Here is a 22,699-nt window from a genome sequence, read left to right as displayed (position 1 = left end):
CACGCGGATTGGAATTGGAAATATGGTTCCATTTACGGTTTCGCCACAACTCCCGCACACAAAACGCGAGCAAATCTGTCGTAATCGAGCGATTTGGTATCAAGATTGTGTGTTTAATTTGTTTTTATAAATAAAATGGTGGCTGCTTTCACATTTTAACGCGCCGTGGATTGATCGCCTAAGAGCGAGTAACAAAAGACTTGAACGCTGCGGTATGAATCTGGAAGCGACGAACCCCATTTTTTGTGCTCAACTTGAATTAACGAATTGTTGTTGTTATTTTACTATTTAAAGAGGTTTTGGACCTCTTGCATCTCTTGCACCTCTGAACAAATTCTTCAACAAAAAATCTGAAAAAGTATTTTAAAACATTTTTTCACTAATTTTGTCTACTGGCTAACACAAGCTACAAATAGCGTCTTATTTTAAGCATTTGTCATCCATTTGCCCATCACTCACTCAGCAATCACCACACCATCACGCTATTTCACACACAACAGAAAACCGATAGCCGGTTCGCACGCAACGCACGCGTAACCACACGCACCAAGCGGGTTCGATGCAGTACGATCATTAGCGCGCGACGATCGACGCGAAACTGACGCGGCATCTAACGCGGCTAGCGTGCGTTGGTGCGCGGGTCGGTCACACTTTCCGCCACCTCCTTTGATCGAATCGGTTGTCGGATCGGGTGGTGGTAATGGTGCGTTGGGTGGTGGTGGTAGCAGCGATCGAACCCCGACTGCTTAGATTTTCACGGTCATCGGTGATAAAGCGACGAACCTCACTCAAAAATCGTTGATTTGCCTCCGCGCGATCAAGTCCGGTTCCCAAAAAATAAAAAAATAAAAGCAAAGGGAAGACATTTGAATGCAGTCTGTCCGGCCGGCCGCCGACTGTTAATGAACCCTTCTGCAATATCACAGCTCAGAAGTATTAAGTGGATTTAAGGGTGATGTGACCATTGACCGCTAAACGGGTGTGTGGTGTGTGTACATACATCGCCACGTGTGTCCTTGGGATGAGGACACAGGAGCACACGATGGCAGCACAGTGGAAGCCCTTGCCGTGAGGGCAGATGAGAGCACACCCTTTTGTGGAGCGCGATTACGAAATGGCGGCCCCCGTGTTTGCCAACCGTTTGTAAATCGATTAGGCTACACCGTCTTATCGGCGGGCTGGCGTCGATCGGTGCCGAGTGGGATTTACTGAAGCCTTAAGTTTGAGACCGATTTTGATTAAAACGATTAGACGACTTTAAATTAATCGATCGATGTTGAATCGAACTTTGGGCTGGCTTGCACAATTAAAGTATTATTATTGAAACAATTTTAAATTTGTACGACTTAGAGTTAAGATTCAAATTCTAATAAGGTTATTTGTCTCATTACATTAATATTGCAAATTAATCCAAGAAAGGATATTTGAAATAACCAATATCAGTTACGTTGAGTAATTTTAAATGAGAAAAGTAAGAATAATATTACAAAAAGATCGTTTGATGTCTTTTTAATTGTTATAAAATACTGTAGGAAGCATTTTACACTCAAAAAATCATCTAAATGGTGTTCATTTCTTTACCAAAAACCTCAGAACAGACGTAGTAAAGCTCCTAATTTCTATCTATTCCTTAAAGTGTCGTTCAAGCATAGCCAAAAATCGAACTAAACTCAACCTCGTTCCCTTGCGCTGTACAAAAGCGCGAGAAGCCACACCAAAACCCAGCACCAATGCAGTTATCCCGTCTAATTTAACACGTATATTCCGCGAAATTTCATCACCGTCATTATCATCATCATCGTCGCCCTTTTACACGCTCATAGTTCTGCAGCGTTATTAAGCGTTATCTCACCCCAGCGCCCCCAGCAGAAAGTCGGCAAGCTTACCCCGGTGAAGCCGTGAAGCCAATTTGCAGTCCAGCTTGCGCTTTCCCGTTCCGCCCTATCTGGCAGTCAGTGAATCACTTCCGGTTGGGTGGCGTTTTTACCCCCGCCCCATCGCACTGCCGCATTGGTGGGGGGGAGTGTAGGGCTCATGTAACGGGAAGCGAACGCAACACAATGAAACGGTATCATATTTTAAACGTGCAGGACGCCTCTACTGTCTCCCCATCCGCCTTGCATCTTGTTGCTTGGGGAATACGATGACGCGGGAAAATCGGGACAGGATTTTGCTCTCCTACTGCAGTGGGCCAACCTCCAGGCAGTTGGCATGTATGTGTGTGCTGTGTGCATTGGGGTAGGTTTTTCGTCGAAATGGCTGCACAGTTTAGCTGTCAGCCGATGGGCCGATGTAGTTGATCGACTGGCTGGAACTAATTTCAATTAGCATAATTTAAAGCATTAGTTCCAGGCAGGCTGACTACGTGCTTGGGAGGGGAGGAAGCCGTTAGTGGAGGGAACAAGCATGACACAGGGCCCCGTGTCTAGACGATGATGCATGTTTTATTGTGCTTGCATACAGTAAAACACTGGGAAGCAAAGGGACTTTGCGTCTGGATTCCTTCTGGGGGAGGCAAAGTAGCTAATGGTAAGCAGTTTTGCACAATTGATGAGCTATGGCTAGCTTGAGGAAATGGAAAACTTAAACCAAAAGCAATTAAGTGGAAAGGTATGAAAATACGAAAGAAATGTGCTAAGAGAATATAGTTTTTTTTTTAATTTTAATTAAAAAAAAGTGTTTTAATGTGTTTTAAGTGTTTTAAAGTGTTTTTTTTTTAACTTATTTCTTTGGTGTCTAATAATTATCTTATTCTAGCAACGCGACCTTAATGACAATATTTTTTTAAATACAAATTATCATTGATTTCTTTTTTAATTTATAAATGTTGTTTGTCTTCTATACGTTTCTAGAAGATTTATTATTTTTATTTCTTTTTAGTTTGTCCTTTTTTTGCTCTTTTGCATTTTGTTCCATTTCTCATTTAATTATCATTTCTTTATCTTTTTAACTTGTGTGACATCCAATATTCAAACGTATTTTTTTCAGTTTGCGGTTTTCCTAAATTTATTATATACCTCATTAATTTATTTTACTTTTGATCTTATACATTCATCTTTTCCTCTATTTTCGAATATTTTCTGTATTTTGTACAAATAAATTCAAGATTAGTGTTAAAGATAACACATCCTTTTAATTCCTTATTAGCAATCCCTTACTTTAAAAATTATATATTATTAAAATAATTTCGTATTATTTTCCAAGCAAACTCATTTTGCTCAGGCAACCACTTTTTCCTTTTATCACACGCACAAAATAACTGTCTTCCCGTGAAAAGGAAATCCACTCACTACCATGATTGGTTGACAGTCAATCAAGCGGTTTGAGTGTTTCAGAAAGTTTTTCAGAACCGTCCAGAAGAAACACGCCCGAAATAGTTGCAAGTCAATCCTCCCCCTTTGCAGCGGAGGGGGGCAATAGGAAGGAGCAGAATCAACTTGAGCGCGCTCATGTCTCCATTGTCATTTGCCCGTCGGGTGTGCACGTGCTGCGCGCGTAGACGCACCGAAAGACGCAACCGATCGATTCAGTACGCTGCACGCAACCAAGGCACGAGACGATGTCGCCGCTGACGTCGGCGTTGGGAGTTATCGGCATGCAAATGGGCTAATTAAGTCGCCTTGTCGGCCCCGTTCAGAATCCCGACCGACCGACCGACAGAAGTGCAAGGAACTTCCCGTGACGGTGCCGGAAAAGGTGGTGCTGAGGTGACCAGAGAAGGTGTGATGCAATGGTTTTTGGCCTGTCAGACCGTTCCCGAGGGCCCCGAGTAAGAATGGTGAAGAAATTGAACGGACCGTTTAGTATCAATTAACCGAACCCCGGCAACCGGTTTCGGTCGGATCCGCATACGGTTCGGGATGATTTATCGGTGCTGGAAGGATTGCATGTCGATAATGTCATTATTGTTTGTAATGATTTAATTACTAAAAAAAATGTATTTTCAAGAGCGAAATGAGCTCAAGATTAAAACAATAGAAATGATCTTTTTTTTGGGGATTGTTCTCGATTTCCGCTATACTACAGACGCGCCTCTTTTTGCTTCAGCGCCAAGGAACAGGTATTTTAGCATACGGCCTTGAAAAATGTAGCAAAAATTTGTTTGTTTGTTTTTTTTTTGCCAAAAAGAAGGCAAAAAAACAATTTAGAAGGAGTGTCACACCGTAGACGAGCCGCTCGTTCTGGATGCTTCTAAGCATTCCCATTCCCCCCTTGCTGCTCGCATTGTATTCGTATGCAAATGCGCGTTAAAACAAGCTAAAAGCTTAACTGTTGTTTTGTTTTTTTGCCGTGAAGATGAAATATTTATGCACATTTACATTCGTTCGCAGAACGGGTTTTTACCACACGCCGGAGCGTCCGGGAGGGATTTATTTCTATGCAAGAAGCGATCATAACCGACAGCCACGGCAGTCGCGCCTGCGCAGCGACGGTTAAGCATTAAGCCGTTGAGATGAAACAATAGAACCATAACGCACCGGCAGACTTCCTGTTCGGCGAGCGGAATAGTTGGAGCGTGAAATCGAACCTTGTTGTTGAGATTTGTTTAGCCGTTTGTTTCATTTCCCTGCACAGTATGAACAAACGCGTTATAACAGTATAGTAAATAGTAAACGTTTTACAAGGCCTGTCAGCAGCTCATCAACAACTTATTGATTCGTTTTGAAGGATTTTTCGAACAAAATAGAACATTCTTTTGCTTCTGTTATCATCCACCCCGACCCGTTTCACGGCATTCGGCATTCGCGTCTGGGTCTGTGTTAGGCCCTCCAAAAGCTTATGCTAACATCGATCACCACATGATGAAAAGCTGCGTTCAATGTCTTGCGTCGCTTCGTGTGTGTGCGCGAGTGCTCGCGCGTGCTCTTGCGCATACTCTCCCCGTTGCGCACAATGACGCAGTGCATTTTGCGCGCGAGGAAGTGTCTTTTTTCAAAAGCACGAGTTGGGGGTTTTGTTTACACTACTTCTCTCCCTCCCTCCTGCTACGAATGAACGACATACGATACATTTCAATTACAGCGCGGTCTGTGTTGTGGCACCGAACTTGACCTTAGCCAAGGATTGGATTAGATCGGTGGTGTGAACGCCGCCACCAAGCCGCCACTGCTCAAACAGATCGATCGAAGGTTATCAGTTTGTCAAAAAAAGAAATAGGGGATTGACACAAACGCGTTATTGACGGAAGTTTTGACAGGTTAAAGGGTTGGGGGGATAGCTTCCCTCGACAGGTGCCAAACGTTTGAGAAAATTGAAAAAAAAAACAGTTTCAGTTTCCTTTGATCGATACATAACTGGAAAGAAACTGGAATGATCTAGATCAGGGGTCGGCAAAACTGTTTCGCTTTGCATGAAGTGAAGCCAGTAGCACGGAAAGGGAAATTAATTTGTCTTGTTGGATTAGGGAATTGGAAAAAATGTCGTCTGATATTATAGTTTGATTCTAATTCTTTGATTTGATTTTGATTTCTAATTTGAACCGTTTGCTCGCTAACTCGTTTCAAAGCTCATAGAAAAAATGACTTATTTGTACTTCTCATTTGAATTTTTGCATGTTTTTTTGTTCAAAACCAGTATAATTTTTGATTACAGGGTTTCCCGCGATTTATTGATTGGTTTTTGGCCCTTTCCCAGATTTTTTTGTCCAATTGTATTGATCGGAAAATATTCAATCGGAAAATACCAAAAACTTGTGGGAATGAACCAAAAATCTATGGGATACGATCAAAAAATTGAGGGAACGCACCAAAAAATCATGACCAATAAATCGTGAAAACCCTGTAAGTGAAGCTAAACGATCGACTATTTTATATAAAGAAATGATTTTAAATACAACTACTAAATATTCTATTAGAACATTAATGCTTTTTCTATTAGAACATTTGCTTGCCCCCCTTCAGCATGTTTAATGCCTTCATTTTGTATTTATTTTAGTGTAAAACTGCGCTAGAAGAAGCTTTTTTGCATTGAATTTTACCATCCTTCAATTCTTTTACACTGTAAGTCACTCGCCGTTGAAAGTTTTGACAAACGATCAAGTCATTTATCACAAGCACAGCGCTAAAACATTTGAAGCCAAAATTTCAAATTAGAAATACCCTCAAAGAAGGGCTCTACTTGCATTAGGCACACAACGCCATAGGCACCCTTCTTCACGCGAGCCGCGAGAGAGAAAAGAATCCATTCCGAAACGATTTCGTCGAAGGTCGAACCGGTTCACAGACGCGTGCACGACATCCAGCCACGTGGAAAAGGGCTCCCCCAATTCCGTATGTCTTAAACCGGTTTCGGTGAAAATGAGCCCCGGGGCTGGGTGTGATTCACTTTCAACATCGCGTACATGGCGCGGTGAAGAATTAATAATTCACGGTCAATTGAGAAGCGTGAAGAAGGGCCCTCGTCGACGAAGCCCTTAATGTTGCCCATAGTGACGCACCAAACAGCTTAATTAAACGCCACCGCGACGTACTAGATCAATTTGTGTGCGTGGCGTTGTATGTGTAAACATGACAACGAATTAGCCAGTGTAGTGTGTCAACATACCGTCGCATCTTCCGGTAGTATACCGCTGCTTATGGGACGCGCTTAATTTACTGCTGCGTGATGGCTTTTAATTAGTTCCTGATAGAATGGGTAGCAGATGTCGCCACCCGATGCCAAAACCGTTTTAGCCATTTAAAGCGATCATTAAATTGATCTCACGAGACATACACACTTTTTTGCTGTTTTGCTGCTACGTACCTCCTTCTTGGAACCAATTAGTTGCACCCCGTGACAGTTCGTGTCGTGCACTGGCTAGAAGAATGTTAGTGGCAAACGCCTTTTTACACATCTTAGCTTCCGCACAGACACGTTCCACTTGACATTTTGCCTCCCTCCCTCCCAGTCTAATCTGTGCGGCCATTTATCCACTTAAAAGCCCCGCTACATGAACCGGTACAGTTCGCTTTGCATACAAACGGATCCTCGTGTGTGCACACACGGTTGGTTTGACCCCGGGTGAATGCCATTTTGCACTGCCTTGAACCTGGCCCGGGTCCGTTTCGCAAACTGGGGCTGGTGCGACGTGTGTCGCGGAGTTGTCTCCGCACCCGAAAACAACGAAACAAAAAGTGGGCAACACTAGCAAGGTGGTTTAAAATTGAACTTCACGCAAGCAAAACAGGGCGCGGACCCGCAACTGTACTAATAATTGTTTCCGTCTAGCTTTGATGTATGTCTCTGCGAGTGTGTGTGTGTGTTTGGGGGGCCTTTAACCTCCCGCAGTCGTAACTTAGTCCTGTGGTTTTTCGCTTTGCAATTACCCTTTTTTGCTAAAGTTTTCTAACCCACCCCCCGCGACACACACACACTCACGCCGACCGGTCAGCGTAGTAGTGTGCCATTGTGTTGGGCTTGAGTTGTGCAGAGGAACGATAGTTTACGACAGACGACTTCCTTCTGCAACCTCAAACTGCACACATGTTGAAGTGCACAGCACCACCAAATCGGAAGTAGTTTCCCACCTATCCACCTCATAGCGTACTCGGGTGAGCTCATAATAGGAAGCTCCGGTGGTCGCAACCCTTCCCCCCCCCCCCCCCCCCCCTTCCACTGGTCATAATTAGTCGTTCGGTTGGAAGAATCAATTGCCTTCTGGGTGGGTGATGGGCATGCAGTGGGCCTTCGTTTTGGGGTCGTTAGACTTGCTTGGCTGAGACACCCGTCGCCGGTGCAGTGTGAAGGAGAGTGTGAATGGTTTCTCGAAAGCTTATCGTGCGGAAGTGGTTCGTTTGCGAGTGATAGACCGGATAGGTTTCGGTGTTAGATGCACACACCTTATTTCCCGCAGAAACATTCTTGAGGGGGTACATAGGCTTTAGACTTGGGCAGAGGAGTACGCTTTTGTTCGCTTTGCAGGTCGAGCATTTAATGTCTTAATAAATCAAATACTTAATTGGACATGTCAGAGTTTAAGCAAGAAGGTGGAATCTATCAGGAAATCGAATGTTTTAATGTTCTAACGAAAGCGTAACGTTTTTGCTCCTTTTATATGCAGTTAGTAGTACCTTTGGACGTTCCTTATCCTTAAATGGTTGACTCGAATGTTAGTGGCTCCCTTATACTAGACTTACACGGTACTAACTGAGTAGAAATTGCCAAGAGGAATTTCCCATACAATTGAAATCCTTTTTGCAATACGTTAGCGACTAAAATTGCCACAAATTAGCTATGAAATTTTGAATGTCTTTAAGATATTAAGAATAATTTCTTGAACCTAAATTAGTTAAGAATGTATTGGATCAGGTTCTGAATCAGCTTTAGTATTCTTTTCTAGGATTGAGATGATTTCCAGTACAGATTTGAATTCGAGAAAAGCAATAGGAGCTATATGGTTCCGAGTTAGATCCCAGAACTGAGTTACCTTCAGGATCAGTTTGGGTTGCAATGCAGGGCTCCAGGTCCAGATTGATTTCTGAAGCAATTTGAGGACATAAATTGATTCGTAATCAATATCAGCTGTGATAAGGATCACTTCCAGGATTGTCCAGGATGTTCCAGGATAAATCAATGGAGATCAAAGCCTATAAGAACTTTGCATTAGTTCCATGATCGGTATGAACCTGAGATATATGTAGACTAGACATGTATAGAAATAATGAAGATTTCGTCGGAATCGATTCCGGCTAGTTCCGAAGTTTTCTGGAATTGATTCCGGATAGTAGGTCCAGAATCTGTTTCCGGAATCGATTCCGGAACCAATTTCGGAGTCGGCTCCGAAACCAACTCCGGAATCGGCTCAGGAATTGGTTCCGGAATTGGCTCCGAAATTGGTTCCGGAATCGAATCCGGAATCGGAATTGACTCCAGAATCAAAATCAGCTCCGGAATCGGAATCGGTTCCGGAATCAAAATCGGTTCCGACATCGGAATTGACTCCCTAATCAGAATTGGCTTCGAAACGGAGTCGGTTTCGGCATCTTCATAGGATAGGCGTTTGGGTCCAATGATGCTATGTGTTGATAGCGGCAAATAATCCAAATTTACTTGTAAAATGATCTATTCACATGGCAATTCGCGGACTTATTTCGCTTCCCACACTTCTTATTTCAATTCAAACCATTCCATTTCTGGAGTCAAGTTCTGATTCCGGAGCCGATTCCGATCCTGGAATCGATTCGGGAGTCGACTCCGGAAACGATTTCGGTGTCGACTCTGGAATCGGCTCCGGATTCAACTCCGGAATTGGAATCGATTCCAGCATCGGAATCGGCTCCGGAATTGATTCCGAACACGGAATCGGAATTGGGTAGGTCCGATTCCGAGCTCCCACCACTAGTATGGACAGATATGGGCAAATGATGAGTTTCAGTACTGTTATGACTTTGCAATCAGTGCTGGGATTTGATATGGGTCCGGAATCAGTTTCAGGAGTGTAGTATGGGTTTGGAGTACTTACTTTTAGTACAAGAGTACCAGTAATAGCAATTGGAACTTTGGACCTTTGGAACTTGTTGGGACTTCAGAATTTGCATCAAAGTCTAGACTGGTTCAGGAGTCTTTAATAATATTATTCAGCTTCATCATTCACAATATATCATGCATATTGCATATATACGTTTTAAGAATCCTTGTTATGAATCAGAACGCTTCCTGAATTTGAATTTCTTGAAGTCACACTCCTCTAATATTGTTCCTCCTTTCTTTGCTCTATTCTCTCTCTCTCGTAGGAAAAACTGCTCAGCAAGCTCGAAGAGAGCGAACTCGAACCGCCAACATCGCAGGAGGACGAGTGCGTCATCTGCATCAATGCGCGGGCAACGATGCAAACGTCCCCGTGTGGCCACCGTGTCGTGTGCCGCCGGTGCTTCGTCAAAACGATCCAAAGTGCCGTCGCGCAACGGTTGCTCCCTTTGCGCTGTGTTATCTGCAGGTAATTAATACACGAAATGTGTGTCCACAACACAGTGGCCTACACAACACTGTCCATTACACTCTCACTACATTGCCTTCCCCATGCCCACCCAGAGCGAGAATAAATCGTCTTACCTCGGGCTCGACTTCCTGGCGCTTGCAAGGTTCGGCCAGCACGTACTCGATGGGCAGCAAGAGCTGGAGCGTCCCCGGGTCCGCCAGCTCGTACAGCGTCGATGCGCGGGTCACCCAGTCCGCCAGCCTGTACTCGATGAGCTCCGGGTCGTCGTGCGTGTCCGGTATCTCGAACATGTCCAGCTGCTCCGGCACGTCCGGCACGTCCGGTATGTCTTCCACGTCGTCGACGAGCGGCACCACGGATGGGTCGCTGCACGGCCACAGCCATCGGCACGGGGCGGGGGGCGGCGGTTGCACCAGCAGCTGCAGTACGAGCGGTTGCCTCGGTGCAGTGCCGCGCAATCCCGCCTACCAGCACTACCACAAAAAGGGACAATACTACATGAAGGTAACGGGATTGGGTGGGTTGAGCTAGAAGAACTGAACTGATTATAACCTTTTTTTCAATTTCCTACACAAACACACAAACAGAGCCGTATTCCGGAGATGCCAAATCGGTTGCCACCGATCATTGAGTTCAAGAGCCCCACACGCCACCGGACGCCTTCCCCTGCCAATCCGGGCGCTCGGTTTAAGTAAGTATGCAAAGAACGGGGACGGGTGTAGTTTCTCACCGTAAAAGTTTTTCAGCAACAAATTATGCAACGTAGCATTATGCACGCGATCTGACTGGCACTGGGCCAATCGTTACAAAGTGGTTGGCTTTTTCTTTTGCTCTTTCTACCTTTTTTTGGGAGGTTCCAGTTGGGCCCCATCCCAAAAAGACAACACTCGGTACACAGTGGATTTCCTTGTTTTACTTCTGCCACGAAGGCTTACGGGGCGCGCACACGGTACTGCTATCCTTACAAGAGCTTGGGCACGAGCACTCCTCTTCCGAGCAACTTTAGACGTTGTCATTTGCTGTTTTTAGCCTTTTTTTCTTCCATTTTCCACAACATGAGATGAAACTGTGTGTGTCTTTGCACATCTTCCCTGTGTTCAGAATGCCTGTTTCTTGCTATTTCCGCCGCTGGCTTGTCGCCAGCAAAGTTGGCCATAATTCTGTGAGTGTGTGTGTGTGCAGAACACGTTGCCAAAAGAGCCCCCCTTCAGGCGGTGGTGACGGTGGCAAATTTTGTTTTTCATCGCCCAAAGTGCAACGTGAAATGTGGCGAGCACGCGTGGTTTGCAGCACACAATTTCCCATTTTTCTAATCTTATTAGTGCTAAAACAGCGTTGCTGGCTGCTGTTTTCCTACGGGGGAGAGAGTGGAAACAGAGGAGCAATTTTTAGAAACGGGGTTAACTTTGGTAACGTAGTCAAAAATGTATGAATATTGTCGCACTGTGCGCAATTACAGACAAAGCGCCTAAATGTATGCAATTTCTTGATGTTTTCGATGCATCTGCGATTAGCTCATTTCTGTACGAGGAATGTGATCTAAACTTGATTCCTTAGAATGATTGGGATCTAAATTGAACTTAATTCATTGCATCACGAAGATTACACATTAAATACACATTTAAAAAAAAAAAAGAAATGTAATAAAAACAATATTGTTTTAACTCAAAATTACAGATACTACACCCAACCGGGCAAACCGGCGAACCCGGTCGAATCGATACCGCTGATGACGGTGGAAAAGATCGGCGGTGTCGGTGGCGGCCCGGCCAGCAAGTCCGGCCCTTCCAAGCTCGGGCTGAACGCGAAAATCGCACCAGTCGCTTCCAAATCGCCCATCAACAAAACGAACATGGCCACCGGGAAACCGGTCACCACGTCGCTCATAACGGCCGTCAACAGCGCCACGCCGAAGGCACGCGTACTGTCCGCTTCCTCGGCCACGGCCGGCCCTTCCGGGCTGGGCAGGGCGGGCAGTGGCAGTGGTAGTGGTAGCAGCAACAAGGGTGGCGATAGTGGCGTTGGGATGGGCTGCAGCAGTACCAGCTCGTTGGCCACCAGCGCCAGCGGCAGCAAGCAGGACGAAAAGTACGACAATAAGAAGAACGAAACGATCGAGAAGAAGAAGAAGGAGGAAAAGGCCAAACAGAAGGCGGAAAAGGAGGCCCGAAAGGTAGGTGGATAAAGAAAAAGCGATGTGTGTGTGTGTGTTTTAATTTTGCCCTTTTTTCTATTTCTGTCCTTTTGTTTTGTTGCCACAGGAGGAAAAACGCATTGCCAAAGAGGAGGAAAAGCTCGCCAAAATGCTTGCGAAGGAGGAAAAGAAGCGGGGCAAGCGGGAGGCAAAGGAGGCGCTGCTTGCCCACGAAGGTGGAAATGGGTTAAAGTAAGGAGGGGAAGAGTACGGCAAACAAAACACAATAAAAAAGCATAGCTTCCAAAGCAATTGAGCAAAAGAGATTGAACAAAAAAAAAAACGGCAAATTGCACATGATTAGACGTGAAACGTGGTTTCAGCGAAGCTTTTTTTTAAAGCAGTTTGTGGATAGAGAGAGAGTAAGAGAAGGCGCTGTGGCGGGTTTAGTTATCCAGCATGTTTAATCAACTGCCGGTTTTTGATTCGTTCGCTTTCGTTCGAAACCAATCCCCCAATACACCACAACAGTTTGGATCATATTGATTCATTTAGTGCAATTCAATTGCCAGCCAGGGCTCTGTAGAAGCAGGTTTCTTTGTTTTATTTTATTTTTATACTTCTTTTTCGTACTCGTTTTCTTTGTAATTGTGCTAATCAAGGAAAGACAAGTAAAAAGTTTAATTAAGTGAGGTTTTCTAAAAGCAAACATAATCTGTAAGTGGTTTAAAAACTAGCTGTAAAGCAAAATAATTGTTATGAGAAACTAATTAAAAAGCAAAAGTAAGGAAAAAAATCCGAACGCGATATCAAATCAGAAATCGCAAAGCAAACAGTTTCACTACAGAGTTATAAACAAGTAGATAAAACACGCAAACATATCACATTCATCCCACGTAGAAAAAGAAAAGAAAAGAAGAAAACAAACAAACAAGCTATCAAAGAAAGGAAGAAGAAACAAGAAGGATAAAAGGGAAGTGTTTCAAAGCGTTCGTATTAGTTCTCTGGTGTGTATCACTATCACTTCACTTGTTAACAAAAAAAAAAAAACAAAAAAACAGTAGAAAACAACAGCAAGCTGCTTGCGAATGGCAATAAGTGTAAAATCTATGTTCCTAAGTCGATTCGATTTGTGCGCAAAGAAAGGTGAACATAAAGAGGCAACGAAATAACATGCTGAAGCGCGTAAATAATTTCACTCTATTTTACTGATACTTTAGAATGTCCCCTTCCTTTCAACCCTGTTGCGTTTTGGATAGAATAGAACAATTCCCACCATTTCCACCCAAGACAGGCAGGTACGCAGAAGGTCTAAAAGCGATCCACCACTTCCATCGTTTGAAGCATTTTAAGCATTCATTATCACTTCTCGTTGTGGTAGTTTTGTGCATAATCAATAGTTTTAGGAAACGAAACAAAATATAATCTATTACTTGTCCAGTTTTCGGGGTTTTTTTTGGTATCATAACAAAAAGTAAAAACAACAACAACGGATCACACTTCGCGTACACACAACAAAGCTCACTGTGATAGGTCGGTAAGTGTTGTCGCGCGCATCGGGAAGATCGGATCGGAGAGCAATGCAAAAGCAAAAACAAAAACCAGTAAAGCAAAAAAGCAAAAGAAAAACAAAGAAGAATAGAAAAAAGGGAAAATAAAAACGAAAACAGATCAATAAAACAACCAGTAAGTAGCTAAGTGATGAGAGTAAAGCAAACAAACAAACAAAAGTAAAAGCATTTTGAAGCAGTGAGCTCCGTGCGGTTCGCAATTGTAGCCAAAGCAAAAATAAAGCAAAAATACACAATAAATAAAACACACAAAACGTACACAAGCAGTAGTGGCAGAAAAAAGAAACGAAAATTAAGGGAGAAAGGATAAAAGAGAAGCAAAAAGTTTGTTGTTATAGTATTTTAAAAAACCTAAAAAACCTGTGTACACACACTTAAACGAGAAAAGTTTCGCAAATGTAATGCATTTTAGAATTTTGCTACTAAAAAAACACGAAAACAAGAAACAAACAATTAAACAACACACACAGAGAGACAGGCAAACCCTTACAAGGGTGTAGAAGAGTAAAATAAAGCAAATAAAAAAGCGAATAAAGTGAATAAACATGTTCTAAAACCGTCTTCAGGTCAAACACAGACACACACACATACGTTGTAGTAGTCGCCACCCATCCTCTTTGTAGGTGATGATATATACACACACATATAAAAGAAGTAAAACAAAACAAAAACCAACCAAACGTCCCATTATAAAACAGCAATACTCCATTGTTTGTTCCGATCCCGATGTGTATATGCGTGTGATTAGCGTGTATTGTACATGTGTGTTTGTGTGTCTGTGTAATGCGTTTCTTATACTTTTCACGCAACCGTCACCGTTCAAAGGAAGGTCCACTATGTACTATGAAACTATCCCGTTGCCAAAAGGACAGTTAAGACAAGGAAACCTCAGCGAGGCGGTCACAGTGGGAACATTACGAAGAAAGGTGAAGAGAGAGAGAGTCCGTTAACTAGTAGTAGTAGTGGTAGTAGTAGTAGTAGTAGTACGCTCTCTGTTTAGTATCACGTTACACAGACAGAACAAGGGATAGAGAGAGAGCGAGCGACAGAGAGGAAGCGAAAATGGAGAGACTATTTAAGAATAGTTTTAAGCTCACCCGGTTAGGTAGGCCGTGCTCTAGCAGTTGTGTCGCGTGTGTTTGATTTAATTTTTTTTTTACAGTCAGTCCAAAAAGTATTCGTCTAGCTGAATATTTTGCAGAAAAAGGTGAATTATGTCCGCAATAGGCATAGGGTGGTAAAAGTAATCATGGGGTTTGATAAAGGGACTATCAATACACACGTACTGCTAAAAATAAGCATTAAAATAGTGCAATATTAACTAAATTATTTAAAAAAAACTAAAAATAGTCATTTGATTGGCGCGCAAAAAGTATTCGTCTATCAGGCTTTTGGCGTAATATGCGTATGAAAGCAAACGTTATGGAATCAAAAAATGTCCTGATCTTATTTCTTATTGCATTTATGACTATTGGTGACTACTTGCACAACGCAAGAACTCATTTGAACCTTTAAAAAGGCGTTTTTTTGATCCACTCATCCTACAAGACTTGTTACAATTATCCTCTGATAGAAATATTGCATTTCCGGACTACGTGGCCTAGTTCCATTGAAAATTGGCAACTGATATCATATTGAGAGTCTACTAAATCATTTTCATCATTTTGGGCAAATGACAATGCTCTGTATGTTCTCCCGCTCGACTGATCTTGAAACATGTGGTACTTTTTAAGTAAAATTTCTCAGAGCTGGGACTCAAAGTTCTTAAAAACTGCACTAATATGTTTCCCCATCTCGTCTCCTATCAATTTGAATCATTTCATCATCATTTAATATGTTAGTAGAGCCTGATTTGAAATAAATTCCTGAATAAATTATCTGATGCACCTTAACAGATTTGGCCACTTTCTGTGTATGGTATTATTCAAACAAAATATTTTTGTAACAACTCACTCATTCAAGTTATTACATGACCAGCTGCGATGAAGTGCACCAAGACCCCCATCAACCAAACGTGACCCATCTATTCTCCTGACCTTATTGGCCATCACAAAATGCACTGATTCTTTCGTAAAATTTGATTTTTCGGACTTTAAACCGCTTCTTTCGTTAGAATAACCGTTAAGGATGGCTGCTTACATGGCAGTTTGTCACACAATTAGTGTCAGAAAAATGGCCAAACGCTGATCCAATGAAGGAACGAGGCCACACATTTTGTAACCTTCAAAAATGGGTAGGATAGGTTATGCATAGGATTAAGATACGATTTTCACCATCATGCTCCAATCATTTAACTCCACCGCCTTTAGTGCCTCTCTGACCGCTTGAAGTGCAATTGAAACAACAGAAATGCATTAATTTCGAAGGAAGTCACCAGCAGATTGATAATACAGTCTGAACTCACTGGTTGAACTTCGTTTCCCTGCCAACTATTGAATATGTGCTTTTTAGTTGGTACGTTTTTCCATTATGATTTTTTTCTCGGCAGGCCATGACATTTTTGTGAAATTTTCAAAAACCGGTTTTCCCATACAAGTGCATGCATTTTAATTGAACTGTCAGCCAACTTTCGAGCGTTCAACTAAAAAGCATGCCAACTATTGAATTCTGACTGTAATAAATTTAATTCACGTCTACGTAGTGTTTGTCCAGCGTAAATAATTAAAAAAAACCTAGATGGACGAATACTTTTTGTGCGCCCATCAAACGATTTTTTTAAAGTTTTTTATGTATTTTGTTTGCTATTGCACTATTTGAATGCTTATTTTTTTAGCAAAACATGTGTATTGATGGTCCTTTTGTCAAACCTCATCATTACTTGTATCGCCCCATACGTATTGCGGCCATAATTCGCCTTTTTCTGTAAAATATTCAGCTAGGCGAATACTTTTTGGACTGACTGTAATTGGTTAAAGAATTCATTCCATGCGTCTATGAGACGCTCGTTTAAAACGAACGATTTGAATCTGTAAAAAAAATAATTTGTGATTTTTCGACAAATGTGCTACAATTTCAATCGATTTTATAGAACTGCAGGCTGCAAAGAACACTAAATAAAAATAGTAAAAATGTTCAAAAAATTGCCAACATTTCAAACATGGCTAGAGCACTGCCTTTAACACTCTTTACGCTTTCCTTGGTAGAAGTCTTTTAAAAAATCCTTTTACTCATTTTATTCTACTACTAAACCAGCAAATGCAACGTTCTGCAACTAAGTTCCTTTCGCTCTATACGTGTTCTTCTGCCTAAAAACGTTAAACAATTTCCAGAACAAATTGAAATCTCAAATAGAATTTTGTAGATTTGTCAGGAAACTTTACTGAAGGGTTTGGAGGTTAGATAATACAAAAAAAACCAAAACAAATAAGCTACCTCCTAAAAATGTTATAAAACCAACCATAAAGACAGGAGCACAAACACCCAAAATCAGCGAGAGAATAATTAAAAGTTTTTTTTTTTAATTAATGAAGTGCATTTTATAATTTTTCTCCTACACCATATTTTACAGTATTATTAGCATTGTGTCCTCCCAACGGTAGGAGTACGTGGAATAACCGCTTCCAATGGCTTCCAAGCGCTTTGGTTTGCTCACCTTCCAACTGCTTCTTCCAGTTCAGCGGCGGAAAGGTAAAACAATCCTTTTCACGTAGAAAAAAACCCCTCCGGAAAATACAATCGATGCTACTACTACTACGCTTATATCGTGTGTTAGACGCTTTCATGTAATTAAAAGCCTCATTACGTTGTGCTGAGCAGTGACCGGGCGGAAGGGGGGGAAGGTGTGAATGGAAATGGTCAGTGTTTTTTGTAGCAAAACACACACACACAAAAGTGACAAGCCGTATTCGCTGTTAGGTGGTTGTTGTTTAGCTAGTAAGGACTGCCCAACAGGATTAGAACGAACTGAGCAGAGTCGGGTTCCGGCAATCGGAAAGGCGAAGGAGAGTGTATTATGTTTTTTTTTCTCTATCATATGGTTAAGTGTTAATTTTGTAAGCACAGTCAGTGCAAACCAACAGATAACCCAGCCAAGATTGGGAAAGGACTGTTTGCGCGGCAGAAATAAAATAAAAAAAAAACGAAAACCGAAAAATAACTAAAAACTTCCACTGTAAAACACACTTCACACACACACACACACATACACAAAGGAAACAAAATTCCAAACAAACAATAGCTTTTTGAAAAATAAAGATATGTTAAAGTCTTAAAATAAATACAAAAAAACGTTTTTCAGTTATTGATTTACTTTTATGTATTTCGAAAGAAAATGTATAAAACTGTTGACGTGAAATGTCTTTCTTCAAATAAATGCTCTTTTTTTAGATTTCGACTTTAAAGAAGCGAATGAGAGCCTTACGTGATGTGTATTAAAATTAGCAAATTAAATAAGAAAAAAAGAGAAGACCATGCTCTACTGACGTGCCGCACTGTACTCGTTCGCCTTTCGCTGGATGCATTCGTCGATCTTGGACTGGTAAACGATCGGTACCGTGTTTTTGCAGTTGTAGCCTCCCAGCTTGTGGACGATCGCGTGATCGAAGCAATCGATCCGACCGTCACCATTGCAGTCCTAAAATGGCATCAAAGTTGTTTAACACATTGTGGGATCTCAGATTAAGATGAAGAAATATTATAAATCGCCCGCCCATCCTTACCTGTCCAAACTTCCTCATGTAGCCCTGGACGGTTCGGGCCGCACAGTACGGTTCATTGGCGCAGTTCGCGTACGCTACAATAAATAATGGTAAATGTGATTAAATAATTAACTTTATTCTTGCCTTCCTTTCGACATTTTACCATTCTGCGAGTCGGGTGAATCACCCTGCTGGACGGGCTTGCCGGCATCGGCCCAGTACGCCCAGGTGATGGCGAACATCCCGCACACGTCACCGCTGCAGCGCAGGGAAGCATCACAACCGGACGAAGCCTCACAGATGCAGGACAGGCACACGTCGGTGACCGGATCCTCAAGCTGTTGTTGCGGTGGGGCTAGAATAAACGCGGGAGGAAAGTGGTATGATTATTATCAGTCTGTGTGAGGAAGGCTTTTATAAGAAGATTATTAATCAGCAAAGCTGCCAAGAAGCTGGCAAACATCGATCATTCTAACCATGTATGGAAGTGCAGGAGGATAATAGAGAGATAAAGCGAAGCTCAACAGATGTCCCGGAAATGAAACACAATCGTGAGCTTCTCTATTGTCCTCGGCCACACGACCTTCCCACAAAGTACGATTTATGGCCACCGTTCGAAGTAACTTCGAAAGGGAAAACATATCGTGTGCCTTCTTCTGTATGGATGATTACATTCAACTCCATGCCGTCATCGGTCAAGTTGGAGTCTCCCACCGATGGCTTATCCGATCTCCGGCGGATTTGAAGGTGATTGAGCGTGGAGTTCCTGCACACCTAAGCCCTAGAGCTTCTGATTACAAACTAAAACCGGTAGGAGCAGCTACATCAATCAATACAGCTTCGATAGAAAGGGATTTTGCTGGCATTGTTGATGGATGAGGCATGCTGTCAAAAGGTAATTATTAAGTAGAACGGTATGGCGGCTCGCATGGCGTTTTGGTTGAAGCAAGAACATAAATATGAGGTAATAAAAGGGTGGGCAATAATGTTCAACAACCGTTCCAATGAGGTTGTTTATGTCGGTTTACACATCACGTATTTTTGTGATATTTTAACGTGTTTCAATTCAACTTTAAATAGGATTTTCACTGATACAACCTTGCAGATATTGTAAGCAGGGCCGTAACCTGGGCTCGTGCTGTGAAGTTGGACAGTTAAGGCTATTTTGTTGTATATTATTGACGTTTAGATTCGATTTTTAATTATTACTTACGAGGCTTTTTGCTTCCAATCACAAGATTCTTCAAGATAGAATCGAGTTAAATTCAATATCCAGACCATCGCTAAATGAGCAAAGATCCGTATTAAACATGACGTTGGGAGTAACGCGACGAATAAAAGACTCTTAGGTATTTCCCCAAAATACTTTTGATGTGCCACAACATTAGCAATTCCTCATTTAGAGGAGTCAAGGTCCTTGATTGGAAGTATTAAGTACTCCTCAGGAATAATAGATGTAAAGTTATGCTGATTGTTGGACCGTGGTTTTGAGATTCTTAGATATCACTCTGGAAACTAATCTCTAGCAAACTTTTCCAAATTACTAATTCCAATCTATGAAGATATATTAATAGTATGTCGGATATGTTGGAACGATTCCCAAGGCTACTCCAGAGAAATTCTTCACAGAAAGATCTTTTATGAAGGAATGCAAAGATGTCAATTTTCGAAAGAATTGTAACAGAAATAAAGTTGGAGTAATGTCATATTCCCTATTATCCACTTTTAAAGGTAAGCTTGGACTCCGTCTCCTTCATTCTGCTTTTATTGTATCCGAATACAGCACAAGGATTATTGGGTTTTAACACTGTTCATTAACCTCAATGTTTTCCAAGAGTCTACACCAACATCATAAAAGAATGGGCGAAGGATAAACACTCAATTCATATCGAGAGAGGTGTAAAGTAAGCGACACGAAACCCGTTAACACGTTGAGCTAAAAAACAAAGCAATCCCTGCAGGCATTTCCTTGACTCCTGTGACCTCCGGGATAGGCCCGAGCCCCAGGGTCCTACCGAAACCAATTAATCATCAACGCGCGTGGCACCGAAATGAAGCGACCCCATCCCGTTATGAAACGGAACATCCCCCTCCCTATCAAACGATCCCAAAGCGATGTTTGAGTTTCAATAATAAAAAAACACACAAAAAAGTCATCCATGCCGAAATAGGCAAAAAACCACCTTCTCCATCATCTACCCTCCCCAAAAAAATCCTCAAACCTTGCAGTTCCTTCCGTCTCTGTGCCTCTGTGGAACCGAGCGTGAACCGGAACCGGTTCCAATGAACCGGCAAACGCTTGCGGTTTGGCCGCAGACACACAACAACAACAAGAGTAACAATAAAAAAATCAAGGCCAGCGTCAATCTCGAGTGTCGCGTGGTCACAAACGGGGGGGCCCGGGTAAACAAATCCGACAAGATCCGATTAAAAAGCGGCAAGCGGCAAGGGAAGGGAAGGATGGCTGCTCCAACAAGCAGATTGCAGATTGCGGGACAATCGCGAAAAACCGGTTGTTCCGGACGCGGCCAGACGGCTTTGAGCGGCTTATCGTAAGTGATTATGTTATTTTCATAGGTTCTTGGCGTTCGTTCGGTATATTCGGCCCATTAGCGCTGGGGTGGCGATCGTGGGGTAGATTTTGGAGCAACGTTCTTAAGTGCTTACAGAGGAGGATGCAGAACAAGCAGAATTACTAGATCGTTAACTGAACATGATGTCATTGCTTTTAAATGGTGTTTCTATCTGAATGGCGACTGTTGATGAAATAATTATCACACTCTATAAACTGCAGATGACAGTTAGAATGCATCAAAGAGCGTTGTTTCATTCTTTATCACATTTTCTCACACTCTGCAAATAGCACATTAGCATGCATGAAGGAACACAAACAGACACGCTTGCTTTATATGTCACTCCCTCCGGGAACTTGGCACTCAGAGCATGTCATCCGATCAACGATCAGCCACGCTTGAGTCACGCTTTTTATCGTGTTTTTGCGATCCTCCGTTGCAAATGGTTGTACTTCCGCAACTGCTTGCAGCAAAGCGAGATTAGCTGTACCGCGATCTCAGATCGGCCAACCACTTGTGATGACTTGTGCCATTCACAATTAGTAAGAAAAGTGCCCATATTTCCCCGCTGCCAGTACTTACCGATGTGGGAAACATCCGCCAGCACGCTGCTAACACCGATCGCGATCAAGCACACGAGCAGCAAAGATTTTGGCACCATTTTGGCTTGCTCTATACACACGCGACAAACTGATCAAACTACAACGACGACAACAGTGCAAAGTAGGCAACGCAACAAGCCCAAAGCTCTCGAAAGGATAAAGACGTCCGCTTCGGGTGCGATGATCTTCACGACTGACGAGCGAACGGATCGTTCGGTTCGAACGCAGACGAAGGGCGTTTCAAGAAGGCACACACACGCTCACCAAGCCGAGCTTGTTTGTGTTTTGCATCCGTTGCTTTTCGAGCACACTAATCGTACCGAACAGGAACCGTACTAGCTGGACGGGATTTTGTTCGTCTTTACAAGCATTCATATTAAACGGAGATCACGATCACATCATGACGTCAGCTTCTATATGCGCTGAGGTAAGCAGCTACTCCGTGGGACGTTGGGCTCATTGTCTCCCAAGCGACCAACTCGTGGGTCTTTGGAGCTTTAATTTGTTCGTTTTACTGGTTTGGAAGAGATCATTCTTTTCCACTGCATTCTTCGCCCGGACTGCGATTTATGATCATTTTATTCCAAAATAAGGGGGTTGCTTGATTGCTTTCTACCTGTTGCGTGTGTTGTGGCGGTGCGAACGTGATTCAAATCGAGAACGCACGACTGAGTCTATTTTCTAAGCAACTGGCTTGGTTCGAGAAAGTTCAAGTCCATTATTGGGATCTTCTCTTTGGTAGAGGGGGTGGAGTTCTGATTTCAGGTTTTGGGGCTGAAAGTTGCCACCATCAGCTGCGAGAGAGAAAATTTTTAACCAGCATTTCAAAAACAGAAACATGATGAAGGTTTTCAGGAACACAACATTCTTCAGAATCATAAAATATATTAAAGAGTTCAACAAACATGTTTCTCACCAAGACGAACCAAGCTTATTGGTATTCTTCTGTTGTATGGATTTTTTTCTCAATATTTCTTCACCCCTCCTTGAGTGGGCGTAATAAACTGTTGTTGCCTTGTTCACGCAGTTCACTGCACATTGCGTTGCATCTTTAGGCTCTCCAGGGGGGGGGAGGGGGGACTGATGCTGATCATGACCTAGCCCACAGCTCGAGCCATTGACCTGTACGCAGTCCACGCCGTTTTGATGGGCACTTAATTGTTGTGCTGGGAAATTCCACTCGACTGCTGGAAAGATAAAACTGGTTAACGGAGATAGAATGAAGATATGCAAGACGATTTGAACGAGTGCGCGCTGCACTTCGAC

The 22,699-nt window shown here is 42.7% G+C and overlaps 2 protein-coding genes across 3 annotated transcripts in view; one reads left to right on the top strand and one right to left on the bottom strand.

The window, feature by feature from the left end:
* The window catches only part of LOC5667995 (secreted protein C), a 50,100-nt gene extending 34,665 nt beyond the window's left edge, over positions 1-15,435 (top strand). For both annotated transcript variants that reach the window (XM_061657669.1, XM_061657668.1), the window contains exons 3-7: positions 9,711-9,913; positions 10,009-10,420; positions 10,504-10,607; positions 11,594-12,089; positions 12,178-15,435. In XM_061657669.1, the coding sequence (XP_061513653.1) occupies positions 9,711-9,913; positions 10,009-10,420; positions 10,504-10,607; positions 11,594-12,089; positions 12,178-12,306 (1,344 nt within the window). In that variant the 3' untranslated portion in view covers positions 12,307-15,435. The remainder of the gene's footprint in view (positions 1-9,710; positions 9,914-10,008; positions 10,421-10,503; positions 10,608-11,593; positions 12,090-12,177) is intronic.
* A 2,415-nt stretch (positions 15,436-17,850) lies between these two features.
* LOC1270806 (lysozyme) lies at positions 17,851-21,790 on the bottom strand. The gene is made up of 4 exons (XM_309527.5): positions 21,414-21,790; positions 18,422-18,613; positions 18,280-18,353; positions 17,851-18,194 (listed from the first exon to the last, which is right to left on the bottom strand). The coding sequence occupies exons 1-4, from the start codon at positions 21,490-21,492 to the stop codon at positions 18,036-18,038; spliced, it is 504 nt and encodes a 167-aa protein (XP_309527.4). The 5' UTR covers positions 21,493-21,790; the 3' UTR covers positions 17,851-18,035.
* Positions 21,791-22,699: the final 909 nt, after the last annotated feature.

The sequence above is a fragment of the Anopheles gambiae genome, chromosome 3, assembly GCF_943734735.2.
Source record: "Anopheles gambiae chromosome 3, idAnoGambNW_F1_1, whole genome shotgun sequence".
NCBI lineage: Eukaryota > Metazoa > Arthropoda > Insecta > Diptera > Culicidae > Anopheles > Anopheles gambiae.
Note: the sequence above shows the minus strand (reverse complement) of the source record. Positions and strands in the feature narration are given on the sequence as shown.

Excerpts from the sequence above, each read along its gene's own strand:
- LOC1270806 (XM_309527.5), bottom strand. The coding sequence starts at position 21,492 with ATGGTGCCAAAATCTTTGCTGCTCGTGTGCTTGATCGCGATCGGTGTT. Across the intron at positions 18,614-21,413 it reads GGCGGATGTTTCCCACATCG|CCCCACCGCAACAACAGCTT; the intron begins GTAAGTACTGGC and ends CGTTTATTCTAG. Across the intron at positions 18,354-18,421 it reads TTCACCCGACTCGCAGAATG|CGTACGCGAACTGCGCCAAT; the intron begins GTAAAATGTCGA and ends TATTTATTGTAG.